Source organism: Gracilinanus agilis, chromosome 3 (assembly GCF_016433145.1).
Source record: "Gracilinanus agilis isolate LMUSP501 chromosome 3, AgileGrace, whole genome shotgun sequence".
NCBI lineage: Eukaryota > Metazoa > Chordata > Mammalia > Didelphimorphia > Didelphidae > Gracilinanus > Gracilinanus agilis.
Window position 1 is genome coordinate 308,966,373 of NC_058132.1, and position 21,782 is coordinate 308,988,154.

The 21,782-nt window shown below is 37.0% G+C and overlaps 1 protein-coding gene across 1 annotated transcript in view; it reads left to right on the top strand.

Moving 5' to 3' along the window:
* Positions 1 to 2,237: 2,237 nt before the first annotated feature.
* The window catches only part of EPB41L5 (erythrocyte membrane protein band 4.1 like 5), a 74,551-nt gene continuing 55,006 nt past the window's right edge, over positions 2,238 to 21,782 (top strand). The window contains exon 1 of the mRNA XM_044669926.1: positions 2,238 to 2,417. Within this exon, the coding sequence (XP_044525861.1) occupies positions 2,238 to 2,417 (180 nt within the window). The remainder of the gene's footprint in view (positions 2,418 to 21,782) is intronic.

A 21,782-nucleotide genomic window follows, 5' to 3' on the forward strand; every position in this document is an offset into this window, starting at 1 on the left:
GTTTTTAATCTGTTTACATACTTTATGCCCCTACTTTCCCCTTCACCCTCCCCCTCTCCCCCCACCCATGGCCAACGCACATTTCCACTGGTTGTAACATGTGTCCTTGTTCAAGGTCTATTTCCCATTCATGTCCGCCTCAGCCCATGCATTCAAGCAGTTGTTTATCTTATATGTTTCCTCTCCTGCAGTCCTTCCTCTGAATGTGGGTAGCATCTTTACCATAAATCCCTCAGAGCTGTCCTGTGTCATTGCAGTGCTGCTGGTACAGGAGCCCTTTACATTTGATTTTACCATAGTATATCAGTCTTTGTGTACAATGTTCTTCTGGCTCTGCTCCTTTCGCTCTGCATCACTTCCTGGAGGTCTCTCCAATTTGCATGGAATTCCTCCAGTTTATTATTCCTTTTAGCACAATAGTATTCCATCACCCGCATATACCACAATTTGTTCAACCATTCCCCAGTTGAAGGACATCCCCTCATTTTTCCAGTTTTTTGCCACTACAAAAAGCGCAGCTATAAATATTTTCGTACAAGTCTGTTTATCTATGATCTGTTTGGGGTACAAACCCAGCAATGGTATGGCTGGATCAAAGGGCAGGGGATTAGATATTTTTTGCCTTTACCCTATCACCTACTACATAGGGGCTTAATAAATGTTCCTTGGTTTGTTGGCTTCTAGTGTGATGGGCATTCAGTAAATATTGATGTGACTCTAAGAGTTCATTCTTAATGTATGATCCTTTTATAGGAAGTTGGAGTTCTTAACCATCCATCAGAAAGGCCTGTACTTTGAGTAGGAATTAAGGGTTTCAGTGATGAAACCATACCTTCTTTTGTGATATAGTTGATGGCATTTATATTCAATGTGGCTGGCTTTGGTTAAAGGTGAAGACTACATACAATCTTGGAACAAAACAGATTTTACTGCCTAACGTAGGAATCAGATAACTCCAGTTGTATAATAACTTATTTATGTACATGCATCCCCATTTTTAGATCATTAACTCTTTGAAGGCAGAATTGTGCTGTTTTTCATTTTGTATTCCTAGCACCTAGCATAGTATTTTGGTTTGGTAGTTGCAAAAAAGCTGTTTGGCTTGTTGAATGGTACATTCAACATTTTTTCTTTGAGGAGATTTGAGGATTTCCAAAGGAGGCGATATAAGAGGCCTGTGTATAAATTAAGGTTCCCTGTCCTTTCCTTTGTTTCCTTAGTTAATCATCAGCAAGGTTGTCACATGTTAAGGCTTTAAAAAAAAAGCATGATATGCCTTACTAATTCTTTTTTTTTTTCACTTGAAAACATTTAATTAATGAATTTAGAGTATTTTTCCATAGTTACATTATTCATGTTCCTTCCCTCCTCCCAACCCTCCCCTTCCATAGCCAAGGAGCAATTTCACTTGGTTTTATATGTTTCATTGATTAAGACCCATTTCCATATTATTTAATATTTGCATTAGGGTGGTCACTTAGAGTCTACATCCCCAATCATATCCCCATTGACCCATGTGATCAAACAGTTGTTTTTCTTCTGTTTCTACTCCCACAGTTCTTTCTCTGGATGTGGATAGCATTCTTATAAGTCCCTCAGAATTGTCCTGGATCATTGCATTGCTGCTAATAGAGAAGTCCATTACATTCGATTGTACCACAGTGTATCTATCTCTGTGTATGTTCTCCTGGTTCTGCTCCTTTCACTCTGCATCAGTTCCTGGAGGTCATTCCAGTTCACATGGAATTCCTCCAGTTCATTATTCCTTTTAGCACAATAGTATTCCATCACCAACAGCACAATTTGTTCAGCCATTCCCCAATCGAAGGGCATCCCCTCATTTTTCAATTTTTTGCCACCACAAAGAGTGCGGCTATAAATATTTTTGTGCAAGTCTTTTTCCTGATTATCTCTTTGGGGTATAAACCCAGCAGTGCTATGGCTGGGTCAAATGCCTTACTAATTCTTTTTTTTTAAACCCTTACCTTCCATCTTAGAGTCAATACTGTGTATTGGCTCCAAGGCAGAAGAGTGGTAAGGGCTAGGCAATGGAGGTCAAGTGACTTGCCCAGGGTCACATAGCTAGGAAGTATCTGAGGCCAAATTTGAACCTAGGACCTCTCGTCTGTAGGCCTGGCTCTCTCAATCCACTGAGCCACCCAGCTGCCCCTCTCTTACTAATTCTTAAAAGAGAATGCTAGCTTTTTCTTTTTACATTTGATTTTTCAGCAAAGAAGATGCTAAGTTTCTTCCGTCGGACACTTGGGCGCCGGTCAATGCGAAAGCATGCTGAGAAGGAGCGCCTAAGAGAAGCTCAGCGAGCTGCGACACACATTCCTGCAGCTGGAGATGCCAAATCCATTATTACGTGTAGGGTGTCACTGCTAGATGGAACTGATGTTAGTGTGGATCTGCCGGTATGTAGCATCCAAGTGGATTTTTTTACTTTTGTATGGATTATTTCTTGTCTATTGTCTTGGATCAGTATGCAATAGTAAATGGCGGGGGGGGGGGGGGGGGGGTATCTTGATGGCTCAGTGGATTGAGAACCAGGCCTAGAAACAGGAGGTCCCAGGTTCAAATCTGGCCTTAGACACTTTCTAGCTATGTGACCCTGGTCAAGTCACTTAATCCCCATTGCCTAGCCCTTATCATAATCTTCTGCCTTGGAACCAATACAGAGTATTTTTGCCTAGCCCTTATCATAATCTTCTGCCTTGGAACCAATACAGAGTATTTTTTTTTTTAAACCCTTAACTTCTGTGTATTGGCTCCTTGGTGGAAGAATGGTAAGGGTGGGCAATGGGGGTCAAGTGACTTGCCCAAGGTCACACAGCTGGGAAGTGTCTGAGGTCAGATTTGAACCTAGGACCTCCTGTCTCTAGGCCTGACTCTCAATCCACTGAGCTACCCAGCTGTCCCTAATACAAAGTATTGATTCCAAGATGTAAGGTAGGGGTTAAGAAAAATAGTAAATGACATCTAAATGTCACAGGAAATTTATTAAAACTAAGGAGAGAAAAAAAAAGTTAGCTTTTGGGGCTTTTTTATTAGAGTAATTAACTTTGTAAATCTGAACCATACTGAAAATTTGACTTCCTAAAATGGATCTATAGAGTTCTTAGGGTGTTATTTATTAATAGCAGAAAAAAACCTCTATAACTCATTAAGGTGACAGTATAGTTGGTCAACTTTGGATTTTGCACTGTGTACTGTGATAGTTGCTGGAGACACAAAACAAAATGCAACAGTCCCTGCTTTCAAGCAGCTTGTGTTTTTTTTTGGGGGGGAGACAATTTGTACATAGTCAAGTGTATATATAATAAATGGTTATTAGCAGTTAGGTAGGGAAGTGGGAGATCAGGCTTCATGGTGGTGTTCAAGCTGAGCCTGATTCCTTGAAGAAAATAAGTTCTTGGAGGTGAAAGTAAACAAGGAATATATTTTCAGGCAAGGGTGACAGCTGTTACTAGAGATGGAACACCACGCGACAGAGATCAGCTTGCTTTGAACTATGTTGGGAAAGATAAGTGGAAACCAGACAATTAAGGGCTTTAAATACACAACAAAGGAAGTTTAAATTTTATTCTAGTGGGCTGGAGTTAGAAAAATTACTTTTGCAACTTATAAGAATAAACAGAGCCAAGTAACCAATGTTTGATAGAAGGGGAGAGAGAGAGAGAGTCTATGAGGTGAGACTCTTTTTAGCTCTCCCCTCTTGCCAAATATATACTGGGAGACTTTGAGGGGGTGTCACCCTGAAACTGGATGACCTGGATGGTTGTGACACCCCAAAAGAGTTGGGGATGAGGCTTCCCTATAAGATGAAGTATGGAGGACCTCAGTCTGATTCTGAATGAGGGTGGGGTTTACGTAAGCCTTCCCCCAGGTCAGCCAACTTCACAGTGGGTGGTCTGGCTTCAAGATGGAGGCAGCCAGACCAAATGATTCCCCTCCCTCTTGTCTCTCAGCCACTCTGGAATGCTATCTGACTAATGAATGTCTTTTATTAATATCAGTATAGGGATTGGGGAAAGGGATGAAAGGCAGAGGGATTTTGGGGTGCCCTCTTTATTTCTATGGGGTCTGTCACTTCAGATCTTCTGAGGCTTCTGGGTGGTTCACACATTTTAACATTCTTGGCAAGTTGATATTCATCTCTTCTTTGAATACCTTTCTTGAAAAGGAGTTTTGAGTACTGTTGTCTTGTGACAGCTTGAACCAATATGGTAAAAAGCCTGAAGTTGCTGTGCACAAGCAAGGAGTTAGAAAATAGTTCTTTTATTACCTAATATATGAAGTATGAAGTCTTAGGATTACTGATGAAGTTGCTGATAGTGGTGGGGGAGAATGTGTAAAGTAACCTTTTTTTTGTTTGTTTTTTTAAACATGGGTGAGGAGCTCAGCGTTCCTGAAGCAGTGAATCAAGTGACCCATTAGGATGTGTGCTGTGTCTGATGGCTTCCCTGAAATACCAACAGGCCTTTTCTTTGTAAGGTTGCCAGAAACAAAACAATAGGAATTTTATATTGAACTCTTGGTAAAATTTAAACAGTTACTTTCTTAGGCCTGTAAGTGAATTCTAGTACTAGTAACCCAATTCTAGTTATGTAGAAGGGATTAATAAAATGGGTTTCAGAGAGCTAGTTCATGTACTTAAGGAAAAGACAGGGAAATTGTTAGTTCCTAAAAAAGAGGAATAACAATTCTCACCTTATTTAGCTCTTTACTCTTGTAGTATGGCTTCAACTTAAAAAAATCCAAGCCTTGCTGAGGGAATAGTTTTGCCTCAACTCTCTTACCCCTAGGAAAAAGGTTTTAACTCTCAGGCAATAATAGTGTGTTTTGTAGTCAATGTTTGGTGACAGACATGGCTGCTAACACTCCTTCCTTCCCTACCTCCCACCCCCAAGTCTGGTTATACCAAGGAAAGCATTTCTGTCTTTGTAATTCAGTTCTTTGGACCTTTTTTTTTTTTTTAACCCTTGTACTTCGGTGTATTGTCTCATAGGTGGAAGATTGGTAAGGGTGGGCAATGGGGGTCAAGTGACTTGCCCAGGGTCACACAGCTGGGAAGTGGCTGAGGCCGGGTTTGAACCTAGGACCTCCCGTCTCTAGACCTGACTCTCACTCCACTGAGCTACCCAGCTGCCCCCCTTTGGACCATTTTTGATCTCCTCCCCAGACTCCCATTGCAAGAGTGATGAATCTGAATGATTAAGGAGAAAGAGCTTTTCTTTGAAAACTAATATTTCCTTATTATTAGTCTCCTCCTCAGGCAGGTTGACAGGCTTTTTTTTTGGTGCCTTTGTCTTGTGGAGTTGTGTTACCAGCACTAGAAACTTACCTGCATAGCTTAAATGGCAACTGTTCATGTTTCACAAAGATTACAATCTAAAATTCCTAGTGTCTACTTTGAAATACTCAGATAGTTTTTATTTAGACCATCTGTAAAAACTAACCTTTTGGGGGATAGCTGGGTAGCTCAATGGATTGAGAGTCAGGCCTAGAGACAGGAGGCCCTAGGTTCAAATCCGGCCTCAGACATATCCCAGCTGTGTGACCCTGGGCAAGTCACTTGACCCCCATTGTATACCCTTACCACTCTTCCACCTAGGAGTCAATACCCAGAAGTTAAGGGTTTAAAAAACAAAAAACAAACAAAAAAAACTAACATGCCCTGTGAGATCTTTGGCTATTCTTTCAGCATAGATATTTCTTGCTATAAATGAAATCAAAAGGACACAAAAATAGTAATTTTGTTACAAGCTTCTTTTATTGACATGTATTATGCATGTGTACATGTATCTTTTTATTTAACTCTTACCTTCTGTCTTAGAACCAAGGCAGAGCAGTAAGGGCTAGGCATTGGGGGTTAAGTGACTTGCCCAGGGTCACACAGCTAGGAAGTGTCAGGCTAGATTTGAACCCAAAATCTCCCATCTCTAGGCCTGGCTCTCTACCCACTGAACCACCTGGTTGCTCAGTCTTTCTTTCATCAATATGCTTTCAATGAATATCTAAATTATTCTTGAAAATTAGACTTATGGATCAGTATTTTCTCTCATCTTTTAAAAACAAGGTCTATGATTTTTTTTCTAAGCTTTTGCTATATCTTCCCTTCTTTAAATAGAAGATATCAATAAAAATTTTTCTAATTCTGAACTTTAGGGGAAAACTTGAATCCACAAAATGACAAAATATGAAAAAATCTATTAAGTTTCTGCTCTTAAATCTAGTTTATTTGGATGGCTAATACTAATATTTATGTGAAATAGAAGCAAAGGACAATATCAGTTGTTTATTGTGTAGTGTTGGCTAGAAATGCTATAAAAAGTTGATCACTAGTTAAAGGAAAGCTTCTTGAACTGGGCTTTTAAAAATGGGCTAGGGTTTTGTTTAGATTTTAGGGGAGATGGAACATTGGTAGTAAAGGTATAGAATGAGCACAGTGTATATTTTGCGGCCGACGGTGAAGATAATGCCCTTATGGGTGTAAGAAGGATTTGAGTTAGTTAAAAGTGAAATGAAATTTGGAGAGTTGAGATGGATTCAGAAAGGATGTGGTATTTGGAAATAGTGCTTTTGGTCATTTTCAAGGAATATTGTGACTTGACGAAAATTGGTAGGTCATAAAATTAAGGTAACAGATATGCAAAATGGATTGTTTTGAAATATGTAAGTTATCTGCCCACTAGTTGTTAATGTGATATCCCAAAGTTGAAGATATCCTACAATGAGAATAGGGCCCTCTGGCTCAGTCACAGACAGGTTATGAAAACAAGATAAAATAGAAAAATTACAATAAGATGCAATGTAGCATTAGCTTTTACAAAAAACACAATCTATCTGACTAAAAAATAAACTATACAAAGTGCACTCAAAAAAAATCCAGGCTGAATAATTTAAAACAAAACTTTTCTCATGCTAAGTGTTTTTGCGATTACATAAAACCAAAACTATCTACATATAATTTTATTTTACTTATTTATATATATATTTTAAGACTGTTACCTTCTGTTTTGGAATCAATACTGTGTATATGAGTTTAGATGTGTTAAATTTGAGGTAGACACAGCAGTCAGATGGGAATGTCCAGGAGCCATTTGGAGATGTAGTATGGGAGCTAAAAGGAAATTTTTATGATCAACCATCAAGAGAAAGAGGATCCAGGGGCATGTTATAGTAGGTGATGCCTCTTGTGTTTTCTTTTATGTGCACATATTCTTGTTGGCACATTTTACACACTTGGATGTATCTGTGCATACTTCCATTGGTATGCTTTGTAGCCTCTCCATACCATATCATTCTGTATGATTCATCTGTTTTTCCTATAAATCCTCTCTTATAGGGGTCCATGCAATGTAGTGGAGCTTTTTCTTTAGTTCTCATGTCATTGTGTGAATATATATTCAAGTTGTCTATTGGCTATTTTTTCATATGTAATGAGTCTTACCATATTTCCCTTACATATGTCTTGTACATACTTCTTAAGCATCATAATCTAGTTCTCTAACAGTAATGTGACTTTGAGATCTTAAGTTAGCTATTTACTTAATATTGAAGCAAAACTAATATTAAATGTTTTCATTAGAATTTACACAAAAGGTCATTCTGTCCTGAGATATCCTCAATATCTGTGGTAAAGAGTAGAACATACAAAAACCTGCCAAAAGAAGCACAAGTTACTATGATTGTTGTCATCTCCCCGAAATTTCCTTGAATAATATAGTTTCCATGTTCAGTACTTATACTGCTAAGCTGAGGTGATACATGTTGCTTTACTAACACTTCACTGGGCATGATATCTCAACTATCTTAGTTGATCCTTTCCAAATAACTTATTTTTTTACCTCTCATTTGTTCTTCTACTCAACTAGACTTCTCAAAAGCAACAATTTAATCCATCAGCTTCAAGGTTAGCAGATAATGTTCTGAAATCTGTCCTTTTATCTACTTCTGGGTTTTAGTCTATATTCTTTAAATATATTCATCCTGCTACCCATCATGCCAAGTTTTATTGTCCATATGTTACACAGATATAACAGTTTATAACCTTCAAAATGAGCAACTATTTACTTCAGAACTGTCAAAATCCAACTTCCATCAAGCGAATATACTAGTGTAGTATAAGAACTGAAATTTTTTTCGTTCACCTGGTAGTACAAGACTGGATTGTTATGAGTGACTCTTGTTTAGGATGCTCTTCAGGGTCTTTAGGTTGATGGAGTGAGCAGTCATACACAAGCCAGGGCATCTTGAAGACTCACTGTCTTTAGGGAACCTGCCCCCTTTGATTGAACTCTTATTGGGCATTGTCCATGACAAGGATAAGACTCTTTGCCAACCAAATTTTTTTATACTCCTCCTAATATTATTGATCAGAAGTGTTTTGTTTTTAAACAATTATCTCTTACACACATTTCAGAGAATCTCAAATGTTTTTATCATGTTTCCAGGAGACCTCTTGTTAGACAAGATTCTTTAAGGGTGTCTAAGTCAAGTGCTTATGGATAGACAGTACTAAAATAGTCAATAAACCAGTAAGTTCAGGATGATTATATTCATTATACTTTTTAGGCAGTTATGTGACTGTAAAGATATGATTTACTACAATATGGTAGGTGGTCAAAGTGGCTATTTCCTTCTTATACCTTCATTAGATATGCTTAAAATGGGATATGTTCATTCTAAAAAATTAAGAGTGATATATAGATTAGTAGTTATTGATTTTTGTTGTTAAATAAGGTCCATGATTCTCCCCACCCCCTCTTAGCCTTTGGTGTCCTGCCCTCTTTACCTTGAGACTCAATCTTTTAATGATCTTGGGACTGTTAACATTGATCCTTTTTTATGAATATGAATCTCATCGTTCATATACACAGCTGTTATTCTTATCTTTATTTTCTTCATTTCTATTCCTGTTTCCTTTTATATAGCACATCAGAGATGTAAATGTTAGTTCAGATGTGGTTTCACCATTAACTTGATGGAGAAAAAAATTTTATAAAAAAAATCTGTGCAATTCTTTTCTCTCTTTCATTTCTTTGTAGTCTTCTAATTTCATTCTTAAATGATCTGGGCGTTACTTGGCTTAGTTGAAATTACCCAAATTTTCTATCGAGTTCACAATTCCAGTACTTTTTTATAATTGTGAAGTGATGTTATTCATAACCTACCACTTTCTTTTGTAATTTTATAAGGAAGTTTATACTCCAAATTGGTGTTTTCCCTAAGCTTGCTACATTGGAAGGAGAATATGAAAATCAAAATGGGATAGAATTTCATTAGGGGAATGTTCAAACCCTCAAATGGAACTTGCTGGAAGTCTCTGCCCTTCTTCTAGAGCATGACAATTGTCGTGGAAATGGATAAAATTCAGATTCAGTTTTAGTCTATTCATATTTAAATTTAAAAAATTTTAATGTAATTTTACCATCAAATACCATCAATATTATATTACCATCAAATACCATCAAAATTATCTTTTCCATATTCATGGAATCTTGTGGTAGAACATAATACATAGTAGAACAGGATAGGATTTTACATAAGACTATGAATCTCTTAAGTAGAGCTTGCTTCATGTGTGTAATTTAGAATATAACTTTCAAAGCTCCTGCTTGTCTGTGATACCTTCTGGTGTTCCTTCTGGTTTTGGGGTGGAGGTGGGGAAAGAGGGTAGGGTCTTTTGCTATCCCCTTCTTCCCACCTCCTGCCCTCAAATTAAGAAAACAAAGCAGAATAAAATTGTTATAACAAAATTGTATAGCCAAGAAAAGCACATTCTCACATTGTACTATGCCCAAAAAAATGTATGTTTTACGCTGCATCCTGAAACCATCTCTCTGTTAGAAGATGAGTAATATTTTTTATCATTTGATGTCTGAAATCATGGTTGGTCATTATATCAGCATTCATAAGTCTTTCAAAGTTGTTTATATTTACATTATTGTGATTATTTTGTAAATTGGTCTGATAATATTAACTTTACTCTGAATCACTTCATATAAACTTCTCCAGGTTTCTTCAGTCATCCTTTTTTTCATTTCTTACTGTGAAAGGAAATTCTTTACTCCCTTTGTCTATTTTGAGTTAATCAAGAACTTAAAGTACCCCTTCTAGTTCACAAGTCACTAAAAAAAGTTCACATCTCCAAAGGCCCACCCTTGCAGTGCTGGACAAATTGGGAAACTATGATTTTTGTAATACTACTCAAAGTCTATTTCCTATTACACCATGAAGTGGGGGAGCAACAGGAAGTGACATGGAAAAAGGGTTATAAAAAGTAAGACCTATTCATTCATTCCTTGGCTCTTGGGAGAGGGGACTCCCCTGGAGAATTCCGTTCCTGGATTTTTTGGAGAAACTTTTCTTCAAAACATGTGGACATGTGCTGGGTTAGAGCTTTCTGAGCTGGAGAGAGACTTGCTGAGTGAGTGACTGGAGCTGAAGGAAGAACTCTTGCTGAAGATTCCACCTGGACTTTTGGCATAAGAGACTTCTTACCATGACTCCACGTGGAGGTGGAGTCTTGGCGGGTAGTGAGCTGGACTTCTTCAGACAGAAATTATAGGGTAAATACTAGCTAGGTAGTATTTTCTACTTCCTTCCTATATTTCTCTCTTTTACTGTATCTCTATTAAACTAAATTGTTAAGAGCAGCTAACAGATTCATGACTTATATTTTTTAACTCATATTTAGTCAAACCAATTTAAATTTTTACATTACAGTACAATAACATTCTGTTAAATTCATGTACTACAGTTTCTTTAGTCGTTCACAAATTTAGCATTCACTTAGTTTCCAGTTGTTTATCACCACAAAAGCCATTCTAATGTAAATATTTTTGTACATTGAATCCTTTTTCTCTTGGAGTCTAGGCCCAGTAATTTATTGTTGCTGAATCAAACAGTATGCACAGTTTAGTGACTTTATCCAGATTGCTTTCCAGAATGACTGTACCTCTTCACACATCCAGCACTGCATTAATGAGCCTATTTCTTCCTAGTCTTTCAAAAGAAGTGTCATTTTTCTTTTTGTCCTCTTGCTAATATTGTGAAATTGAACCTTAGAGTTGTTTCATTTTTCTTCATTATTAGTTATTTGCAACAGTTTTTTATATGATTGCTTACAGCTTGAGTTTCTTCATTTGAAAACTGCTTGGTTTGTATCCTTTGGCCATTAATCTATTGGGAAATGGTTCTTCTTAGATATTTGAATCAATACCTTATTTTGGTAATAAGACAGAGAAACTTACTGCAAAGATTTTCCCCTCCAGTTAACTGTTTTCTTCCCTATTTTAGCTGCCTTTCTTTTTGCAAGAATGTTTAAAATTTGTATAATCAGACTTGTCTGTTTTATCTAACATGAACTTCTTGTACTCCATGCTTGGTCATGAATTTTCCCCCTATTTCAAAGATCTAAAAGTAATTTCTTTTTTTACACCTACTTTTTTTGGGAACTAATACAGAGTATTGGTTCCAAGGCAGAAGAGTGGTAAGGGTCAGGCAATGGTGGGGGTTAATTGACTTGCCCAGGGTCACACAATTAGGAAGTGTCTGAGGTCAGATTTGAACCCAGGACCCCATGTCTCTGGGCCTAACTCTCAATCCACTGAGCCATCCAGCTGCCCCCTTGCACCTACTTTTTTATGGTGCTTTGTATATGATGTTTATAATGTAACTTTTCACATATGTCATGTATATGTTTGGAGTTTGATATTTGGTATGAGAAAGAGGGCTAATCTAATTTTTGTCAGTGTATTCCAGTTTTTCTGGCCATTTTTGTTAAATGTGGTGTCCTTATTTTCACTAGCTTGTAATCTTTATATTTATCCAACATTGTTTGCTTCTGTAGGTCATATCAAATCTTGTTCCCACTGATTGGTATATTTGATTCTGTGGTAGGCAATGAAAAGATGGAGAAATCTTTGCATAGTTGATGAGAGTGGGCAGAAGAAATGGAAGTATCAGTAAAGATATATAGCAATGAAGGAAATAGTATGGTAGTTAGAGAGAGCATCATTGTAGATGGAAAATGTTTTTTCTCCTAGATATAGAATGAATCAGCGGGGAGGAAGGATAAGAGAGGATAGGTATAGGTATATGTATATATTTATGTGTGTGTGTATAAATACATTTTTTTAAGTGGGGATGGGGTAGTTTTTGTATTTTTTTGTCCTTGTGTATGTTGGTCATTTTTCTTTTGTTAAATTGCATCCTGAGTTCATTTTTCTATTTGAGAGTCATTTTTTTTCTTATCTTCCTAAACCGTGAGCAACTCCATTTAATTTCATTTCTGCTGCAGACCAGAGTCCTTGGTCAAGATATAACAAAAGAACAAGGCCTTAGTACCAAATTTTGTACAACTTAGCCATTTATAACTTTGGATATAAATCTAGTCAAGTCTTCATCTTTTGGTGGCATCATCAAGATTATGCTTTTTCAGTTTGTCAGGAATAGTGTCTTTCTGGAAAAGTCAGAATAATTACTGAAATCAAAGTGCTATTAGCTATACTTGCTACTTCATTTTCTAAGTTATTTGCTATTTTCATGAAATAATGTTCTCTATTACTGGTTAAATAATAAAACTCTGCCCAAGGTCTTTTAAAATGATGATTATCCTAGAAAACTATTCTTCTAAATTTTCAATTTGGTGTACAAGCTCCTAAATTATTAAGATTAAAAAAAAATTTAAAACCATTGTTAATCTTCTAGAACCTCTATTTGGGTTTGTTAGTGGTTATTAGCTGGGAATAGCCCTGTTTTTAAGGGTTCAGTGCATAAATCTTTCAAAACTTTGTTTTGTAGTGGCCGCTATCCAGCTGGCAGAAGCAGCATGAGATAACTAACTTCCCACTCCTCTGTTTTCAGAATTTAGCTGACATCCTTGAAGTCCAGGCAAATGGTACTTTGACAGAATAGGAGTGTAGGCCAACTTGTCATGGCTCTTTGGGGCCTTTGAAAATAGCAGAGGCAAAAAAAAAAAGATTTTGAAAATAAACACAGATTTGGAAGTTTTTCATTTCATTTGATTCCTTTTGTTTTTATGAGTGAATTAATAAAGTATTAAGTATTTACTAATTTGCTAATAGATATTCATATTCTAAAGGTATGGTCACCACATGGAAAGTGTTAGCAGCAAATCAGATGGAAAGGTCTCATGGTCTTTAAGGCACAGAGACAAAGCAGATGACAATGTCTCTTAAATGTCATTTCCATTGATAAAATAATATCATTTTCTGATGTTGAGCCATTTACCAATGTTAAAAACTTTGGGGATGAGAACTTTCTTTTCTGGGTTTTCAGTAAATGTGAATGACTCCTGCAGCAAGAGTTTCTACATTGCATCTATATAGGAATTGCTTCCCAGGATGATAGCTGAGAACACTAATCTGGAAGCATTGCCATTTCTCTTCTGTTAGTTTTAGATATGCTGTCTTCTACCAATGCTTTTGAGCTCAGAATCCTGGATTGTCACCAGTTTTTTTTTTTTTTAAAGTTCAGAAGAACTAAGCAACATGGAGACCTTGTCTGACAGCAATTGCTGTATTCTACATTCATTAATCTCTTACAATGAAAGAAGAGAAGAGCGTTTTTAATCTTTTTCTCCCAGTCTAGGGCTAAGTCATTATAATCACATGTTCTGTTTTGTTGTTTTTCATTTTTTTATTAATATCTTTATTTTTTCCTGGTTTTGTGTAGTCTAATTCATATAAACTTCCAAATGTCTCAGAATTCTTTGTGTTGTTTCTTCTTTTTCTTTTTTTTTTTTAAACCCTTAACTTCTGTGTACTGGCTCCTATGTGGAAGAGTGGTAAGGGTGGGCAATGGGGGTCAAGTGACTTGCCCAGGGTCACACAGCTGGGAAGTGTCTGAGGTCAGATTTGAACCTAGGACCTCCTGTCTCTAGGCCTGAACTCAATTCCAGTTGCCCTGTGTTGTTTCTTATGGTGTAGAATAGTCCATTACTTTCACATGCCACAATTTGTTTAGCTGTTTGCCAATGAATGGGTATTGTTCTAGGCCAGGCTTAGCTCAGGCCAGGCTGGGGATTCAGGCTTAAAACACCAGTGCAACATAAAATCCAATAAAAGTAAACTTATGTAGACTTAAGATATTTTAAAATGATACAGTTACCAATTAAAAAAACATTGCTTTCTTCCACCTCTCTTTAACCTCTGATAACCATGGTTGGATCCCATTAACACTCCCCACAGGCATAGCTTTTTAGGCCTTAATCCACAAGAAAATTATGCCATTGTTTTTATCTTTAATCATAGAATGATAGAATTAGATACATTCATCAAATCCAACCTCTCATTTTATACATAAGGAAATTGACATCCCTTAGGGTTAAGTGACTTGTCTAGGTTCACATAGGCAAGATCTGAGATAAGCTTTGAACCAAGATCTTCCAGACTCTTGAGTCCTGTGCTGTGTTCACTTCATGCTGCTTATCTCATCTGCAATCAAATCACAAGGATGGCTTTCTTGCTCACTTGAAGAGAAACCAACTCAAGATGTGTAAAACAGATACTGTTTACTCTTACGATATTCTGCCCTTTGGAGGCATAGAGCCTAAAAGCCTTTTGGGGGCCTTCCACTGCTTAAATGATCTAAAGACCATTCAGACAACTTTTCACCTAATTGGTGTGAGAAACAGTGTTCAGAGGAAGAGCTTAGAGGAAAGTCCACACTGTGACCCTGCAATAATGAACAGGAACAGCAGTAATAACATGAGTACTATACTGGATATGATCACTAAATATTTGTAGCATTTAGTAGGTCACTCAATAAAGGTCTGCTCTGTGCCAGGCATAGTGCTAAGCACTATGGATACAAAGATAGCACCTACCCTTGAATAGCTTATAATCTAATGAGGGAAACAACAGACAAATAATTATGTACATAATATGCAAGATAAATAGTAAATAATCAACAGAGAGAAGACAGTAGAAATTAAAGAAGGATTGGGAAAGGTATCCTCAAAAAGGTGGAATTGTAGCTCTGACTTGAAGGAATCCAGGGGGTGGAGATGATGAGAAAGATCATTAATTATACTCATAGGGTATGGTATACTGAGTTGGAAGGGAGAGAGTGACTTGCTTTGAACAGATAGTTCTTAGTCTTCATCCAAGTATTCAATATTGACACCAAATTGGCTAAAAGATCCCTTTTCTTCTGGAAGAACTTATATTCGCTGTAATTAAGGCCAGACAATTTCAGTCTCCATATTATTAGAAAGAAAAGTCCTAGAAATTCAAGGCAGAGGCAAGATGGTGGAAAGTCAGCATTTTTGGCCAACTCAACCAACACATCTTTTCTGCAATAACCTAGAAAATATGTTGGACTGAATTCTGAAAGGGAAAACCCAGAAAAGAAGTCCATAAGTCATTTAACCTGCTCAGGGTAACTTTGGAAGTTTGAGATTTGCCAACACTGGTGTGGTAACTGTTGATATATAATATAATATAATATAATATAATATAATATAATATAATATAATATAATATAATATAATATAATATAATATAATATAATATAAGCTATGAGGACAGGGAGGCAGTAGTGGCCGTGAATGTCCTAGCACCCAGAGATGGTTATTCTTGATCAATGACACATGTTAAAACCAGTGGAAATGCGCAGCCGGTCATGGGGGGTGTGGGGGGTGGGGTGAAGGGGAAAGTAAGAGCATGAATCATGTTAACTTTTCTAAAAAATAAATATTAAAAAAACATTGGTTATGTCTCAGAATACATACATATTCTATACCTATACCCCACCACCTTCCTAAGACTAAGATTACTTTTTTCATCTTTAGTCCTCTAAAGTCTCAGTTATTGCATTGATCAGTGATTTGAAGACTTCACAATATACTAATATAATAAGATTGAAGTAACAATATAGTGTGGTTGCTTCAATATTTCAATAATTAAAATTTATTTGGATAGAATTTGAGAAATGTACCTTTTTTACATGAATTCATTAAGTTATAGTGTATAGTTGTATGATTTTTAATGTATTCCTCAGAAACTGAATATACATTTTATTGTATTCTACAAATACATGTTGTAAATAGATGTAAATATGAGACACATTGTACTCTAAAATGTTTGAAATATGTATTTCAAAATAGTTGTGATAATTTTTGCTATAAAAATATAATTTTTTTCTTCTAGAACTTTTCAGAATTACCCTTTTTATTTGTTACATTAAAGAACCTTCCATCCTACAAGTAGCTTTCAGGAATACATCAGTATGTTTTGGGACCCCAAATACTCTACAGCCAAATTAGTTTGTGAAATACAGGTCAGTGATGGTTTAAAGGTATTATAATAATATGACTTTTTCTTTATAATGTACTTAATCAGTTTCTGATTTGTCAGCTTAAAGAGCCTTGATTGACTTTGGAATTAGAAAATCTGTATCTTGAGTTTCAAGTATTTGATCTCTAGGTCCTAGTTTCCTCTCATCAGCAAAATAGGGGCACAATCTGTTTTACCTACCTCACGAAGTTGATATGAAGATGAAAGGAGATACATTTATGGTGCCCCTTTCTTATTGGAACATTACTTGTGTGGGAAACTACTAAAAGGATCAGAGAGAAAGCAGCCCATTGGAGAGAGGGACTCAGTGAAGACAAAGATGGTTCAAGTGTCTTGTTTCTAGCATATGATGGTTGTATTGATCCCAATTACTGGAACTCTTAGGCAAGTGTTGGACAGTTATACACTCTCTCAATGTTGGGCTTTTCTACCTCTAAGATAGAGGTAAGTCACTTCACTCCAGGAAATACTGCTTTGAGGAAGAAGCCAGTCAGTAAAAAAAGGCAGAAAGAAGCAACAAAGGAAGTAAAGAGCAACTCTTTTAACCCAACACGAGATGAGCAGAACAAGCCAACCTTGGCAGCAACTTTTGGGAGGTGAGCTGATTGGAGGAAAGTTCTGCTTTAAGAAAGAGCTTATTTGGAAAAAGATGAATCTTTTGCTGTATGAAGAATTGGCTGTGAGGTTTTGCCCCTTTTTGCCATCCATCTGACTTAAGAGAAATCCTTTCAGGAACCAGGGAGCAGACCTGAATATCTCTCTGGATTCCAGACTTGAGTAACTCTTTTTGCTGAAAGAAGTAACATTATCCCAAAAGCCTGACCAGTGGAGTATATCTGAATTGTTCTGTGGTTCACGGTATTTAGGGTGTCTGTTTTGCTTAAAGAACCAGTGTAGCTTTGTTGGCTAGCAGCCTGCCAAATGTGGCTGTGTCCAATAAGGGAAGGGAGAGGCCCAAATGAAGAATGGATCCGTTTAGCAGGTGAGGCATGGTATAGACTGTTTCTTAGGTACATCATGCCCTGTATTTTCCAGAATTGCTCTGGTCCTTTGGACTTCCTGCTAGGTATGAGCTTGTACCACCTCTCTATGGTTATGGTGTGCTTTATTTATCCATCCATCCATCCATTTATTTGTTTATTCATCTATTTATTCATTCAGTCATTTATTTATTTTACCAATTACATGTAAAAACAAATTTCCACATGCATTTTCCGAAGTTAAATGATCTGGATTGTCTCCCTTCTTTCCTTCCTCTCTCTTAATGCTGGCAAGCAATTTGATCTGGCTTTCATATGTATTATTCAAAACATACAGATATGGTGAGGTTTTATGGGACAGTATGACTCAATTTATTAGTTGGATTGTAAGGTTAGCTAGTAAGTATCTTGAGGCTAGATTTGAACTCTTGACTCCAGGGCCAACACTGTCCGCTTTGCTACCTAGCTGCTCTGTGGCCTCATAATGCTATTTGAATGTCAGCAATTTGTTTTTTAGTAGGTTTAGGTTGTCTTTCAGCAGATTTCCTTAAAATTATCACTCAAATGTGATAATGATATTGAAATCTTTGGAAGAATTTTGCTTTAAGAATTTGATACCTAAGATTATACATTATCTCAAACATTTGCTCTTAGTGTTATTCTCTGAACTTCAGTTTCCTCCATCGTAAATGGTGAAAATAACACTCTTCTGTCCTGACAGGGCTGTTGGGAGGAAAACACTTAAAAAAAAAATTAGTCATATGGGAATTAAAAGTAATGTTTGAACTCAGAAATTGGTTATTAATTTCAGATTTCCCGAGAGAATAAAGATCTTAGCATTTTAATTTTGAAGGAGTGTGATTAAACAAACCAAAATGACTTGTATTCGGCTGTGTGTGATACACGCTTTTTAGTTATATAGTGCTAATTTGTGAACTGTGTACATTGCTTGTCTTGGAAATGTTCAGTCTCATATACTCTGTCTGTAGTCCAAAGGGACAAAATAGGGTGCTTCAGACATATAAACTCAGCATAATTTTAGCATATTTTTATTTTATAATTACCAGATGTTCTTTTTTTAAAAATTCCATACCTAGCTCCAAATGGAACTCTTGGTGTTAAATGGTTTGCAAAAATGATAGTCTTTGAAGACAAAGTCATAATACTGTATCCTTTTCACATATCATTTAAGGGCCACTATGATTTGGCCATGATAATTGTCTTCCCATGTCCTGTCCTCTAGCAATTCTACCTAGGTCCTCATCCATGCCTTCAGAAGCTTAATGCCATTCTGTGTATCAGCTTGCCTATTCTAATCTTTACTCACATTGCAGTCTTGTCTTCTAGTTCTGCCTCTTCCCAAAGCATTCATTATTTTCTTCTTTGGGAAGTAATCTTTCTATCTTTATAGATTTTTTGAAAAATTATACCTTTTTATTTCAGTTATCATATTGAATTCTTTATTGTATCAAGGAGGCCTCTAAATTCTTAAACTAGAATTTTGTGAGGGAAAAGAATCATGATATTATCACCTTTGTGTTCCTTAAATATTGTGCTTTGTTCATTTTAGGCACTGAAATAAGTATTTGATATATGATTGTAACTGTCAGAAGAATTAGTAACTATTATATACTACTGGTATATGACTCACCACCATATGATTTAACTACCCTGAAGAATGTTTATTAAAGAGACATTAAGGACAAATAACTCAAAAGGAGTGCAGAATTAGGGCAGCTGGGTGACTTAGTGGATGGAGAACCTCTGGAGAACCTAGCTCAAATGTGGCCTCAGGCATTTCCTAGCTTTATGACCCTGGGCAAGTCACTTAATCCCCATTGCTTAGCCCTTACTGCTCTTCTGCCTTGGATATGATACTTAGTATTGATTCTAAGATGGAAGGTAAGAGTTTAAAAGGGGGAAAGGAGTAGGGAATCTTAGATGGAACTTGGAGCCTTATCTAGTCCAATTGGCAAGTCAACAGGCATATATTAAGTAGTTACTTTGTACCCCATACTATGCTTAAATGCTAGGTATACAAAAAAAAGGAAAAAAAAAACCCGTCCTGTCCTCCTCAAGGAGCTCATTGTTTTATTTTAATTTTAATTTTGAATATTTTCCTATATTGACATGTTTCATGCTCTTTCCCTCTCCCCCAAATTCCCTTAGCTGATGCACAATTCCACTGGGTTGTACGTGTATCATTATAGGGTTTTTTAAAAAAAAAATTTTGTTAAGCCCTTAACTTCTGTGTATTTGCTCATAGGTGGAAGAGTGGTAAGGGTGGGCAATAGAGGTCAAGTGACTTGCCTAGGGTCACACAGCTGGGAAGTGTCTGAGGCTGGTTTTGAACCTAAGACCTCCGTCTCTAGGCCTGGCTCTCAATCCACTGAGCTACCCAGCTGCCCCTTACATGTATCATTGATTAAGACCTAATTCCATATTATTAATAGTTGGAGTTGTTATCGTTTAGTGTCTACATCCCCGATAATATCCCCATCAGCCCATGTGATCAAGCAGTTGTTTTTCTTCTGTGTTTCTACTCCCACAGCTCTTTCTCTGGATGTGGCTATTTTTCTTTCTCATAAGTCCCTCAGCCTTGCTCTAGATTCTTGCATTGCTGCTAGTAGAGAAGTCTGTTATGTTCGATTGTGCCACAATGTATCAGTCTCTGTGTACAATGTTCTCCTGGATCTACTCCTTTCATTCTGCATTCATTCCTGGAGGTTATTCCAGTTCACATGGAATTCCTCCAGTTCATTATTCCTTTTTGCACAATGGTATTCCATCACCAACAGATACCACAATTTGTTCAGCCATTCCCCAATCAAAGAGCATCCCCTCATTTTCCAATTTTTTCCACCACAAAGAGCGCAGCTATAAATATTTTGGTACAAGTCTTTTTCCTTATTATCTCTTTGGGGGTATAAACCAAGCAGTGCTATGGCTGGATCAAAAGGCAGATAGTCTTTTAAAGCCCTTTGGGCATAGTTCCAAATTGCCATCCAGAATGGCTGGATCAATTCACAACTCCACCAGCAATGCATTAATGAAGGAGCTCACATTGTAAAGAAAACATGCCAACAGTTTTCTGTGTACATATAAGATAGGCACCAGATAAATTGGAGTTAATCTCTTAGGAATGGCCCAGAGGGACCAGCCCACCCAGTGTAGTCCTGGGGAAGGATACCAGCTTGGCTAGCCCTCCTAGCAGGACCTGGAGAAAATTAACATAGAATTGGAGACATCTAGGGAATTGAACTACAGAGTTAGTAGAATCCAGCTAGGGAAAACAGCTGTGAGCATCCCCATAGCAAGCCAGCCAGGATAGACACCCTTCAAGGGCACACTGTGGATTCCAATGGCAGCCAGATATACCCCAAACACCAGCACAGACTCCACTACAGTCTTCCTTTACACCAGGAGTAAATAGTATTTTAACATGCAGACATGGTAATGGAAAAGGAAAGTAAGAAAAACTGGTAAGTTGAGGGAAAGACAAAGGAAAAAAACCTGTCTGTAGAGTACTGAGGGACACCAGAAAAAGTTTCTTGAAAATTGTTGGGTTTTAGCTGAGACTTGGAAGAAAACTGGAGAAATTAGGTAGTGGAGGTAAGGGGACAAGAGTATATCTAAGTCCTGAGGGACAGCCATTGACAAAAACAAGGAATCTAGAGAGAGGATTGTATGTGGAGTAGAATAAAATGGAAATTGGACAGGGTACCAAGTGGCCAGGTTGAAGGACTTTTAAAAAAGCCTGTTTAAAAAAAACACATCTGGCCAGATTTTTTACTCCTTTTTGGACTATTTTCTTAACTAAAGAGAGAGCCATTTTGATTCTTTGGTTGGTATCTTGTTTGCTTTGATTAAGTTGAAAAACAAATAGTTTATAATTTGTTATGGTAGACATGATATGATTAGAGAGGGTTATTATAATAGCAAGCTAGCTGACCCACTTGCATTGCTAATGTTCAACGAATCTTGTCTTGCTTGCTTATGAATTGGATTTAAATGAAGCAGAGTTTACCCAAAGTAGATATCTTTTTTTTTTTTAAAACCCTTAACTTCTGTGTATTGGCTCCTAGGTGGAAGATTGGTAAGGGTGGGCAATGGGGGTCAAGTGATTTGCCCAGGGTCACACAGCTGGGAAGTGTCTGAGGCCAGATTTGAACCTTCCGTCTCTAGGCTTGACTCTCAATCCACTGAGCTACCCAGCTGCCCCTAGATATCTTTTAAAAGAATTTTCACATACATGTATAATCCAGTGGAACTGCTTGTTGGCTTTGGGAGGCGGGAGGAAAGAGTGGGGTGGGGGAATCATGAATCATGTTACCATGAAAAAATATTCTAAATAAAAAAAGGAAAAACTTTTTTCATAGTGAGAGAATACACATATAAAACCAAAATTCAAAATAGAAATACACCAAATAAAGTGAAAAATAGTATCCTCTGATCTGCACAGTCTATGAGC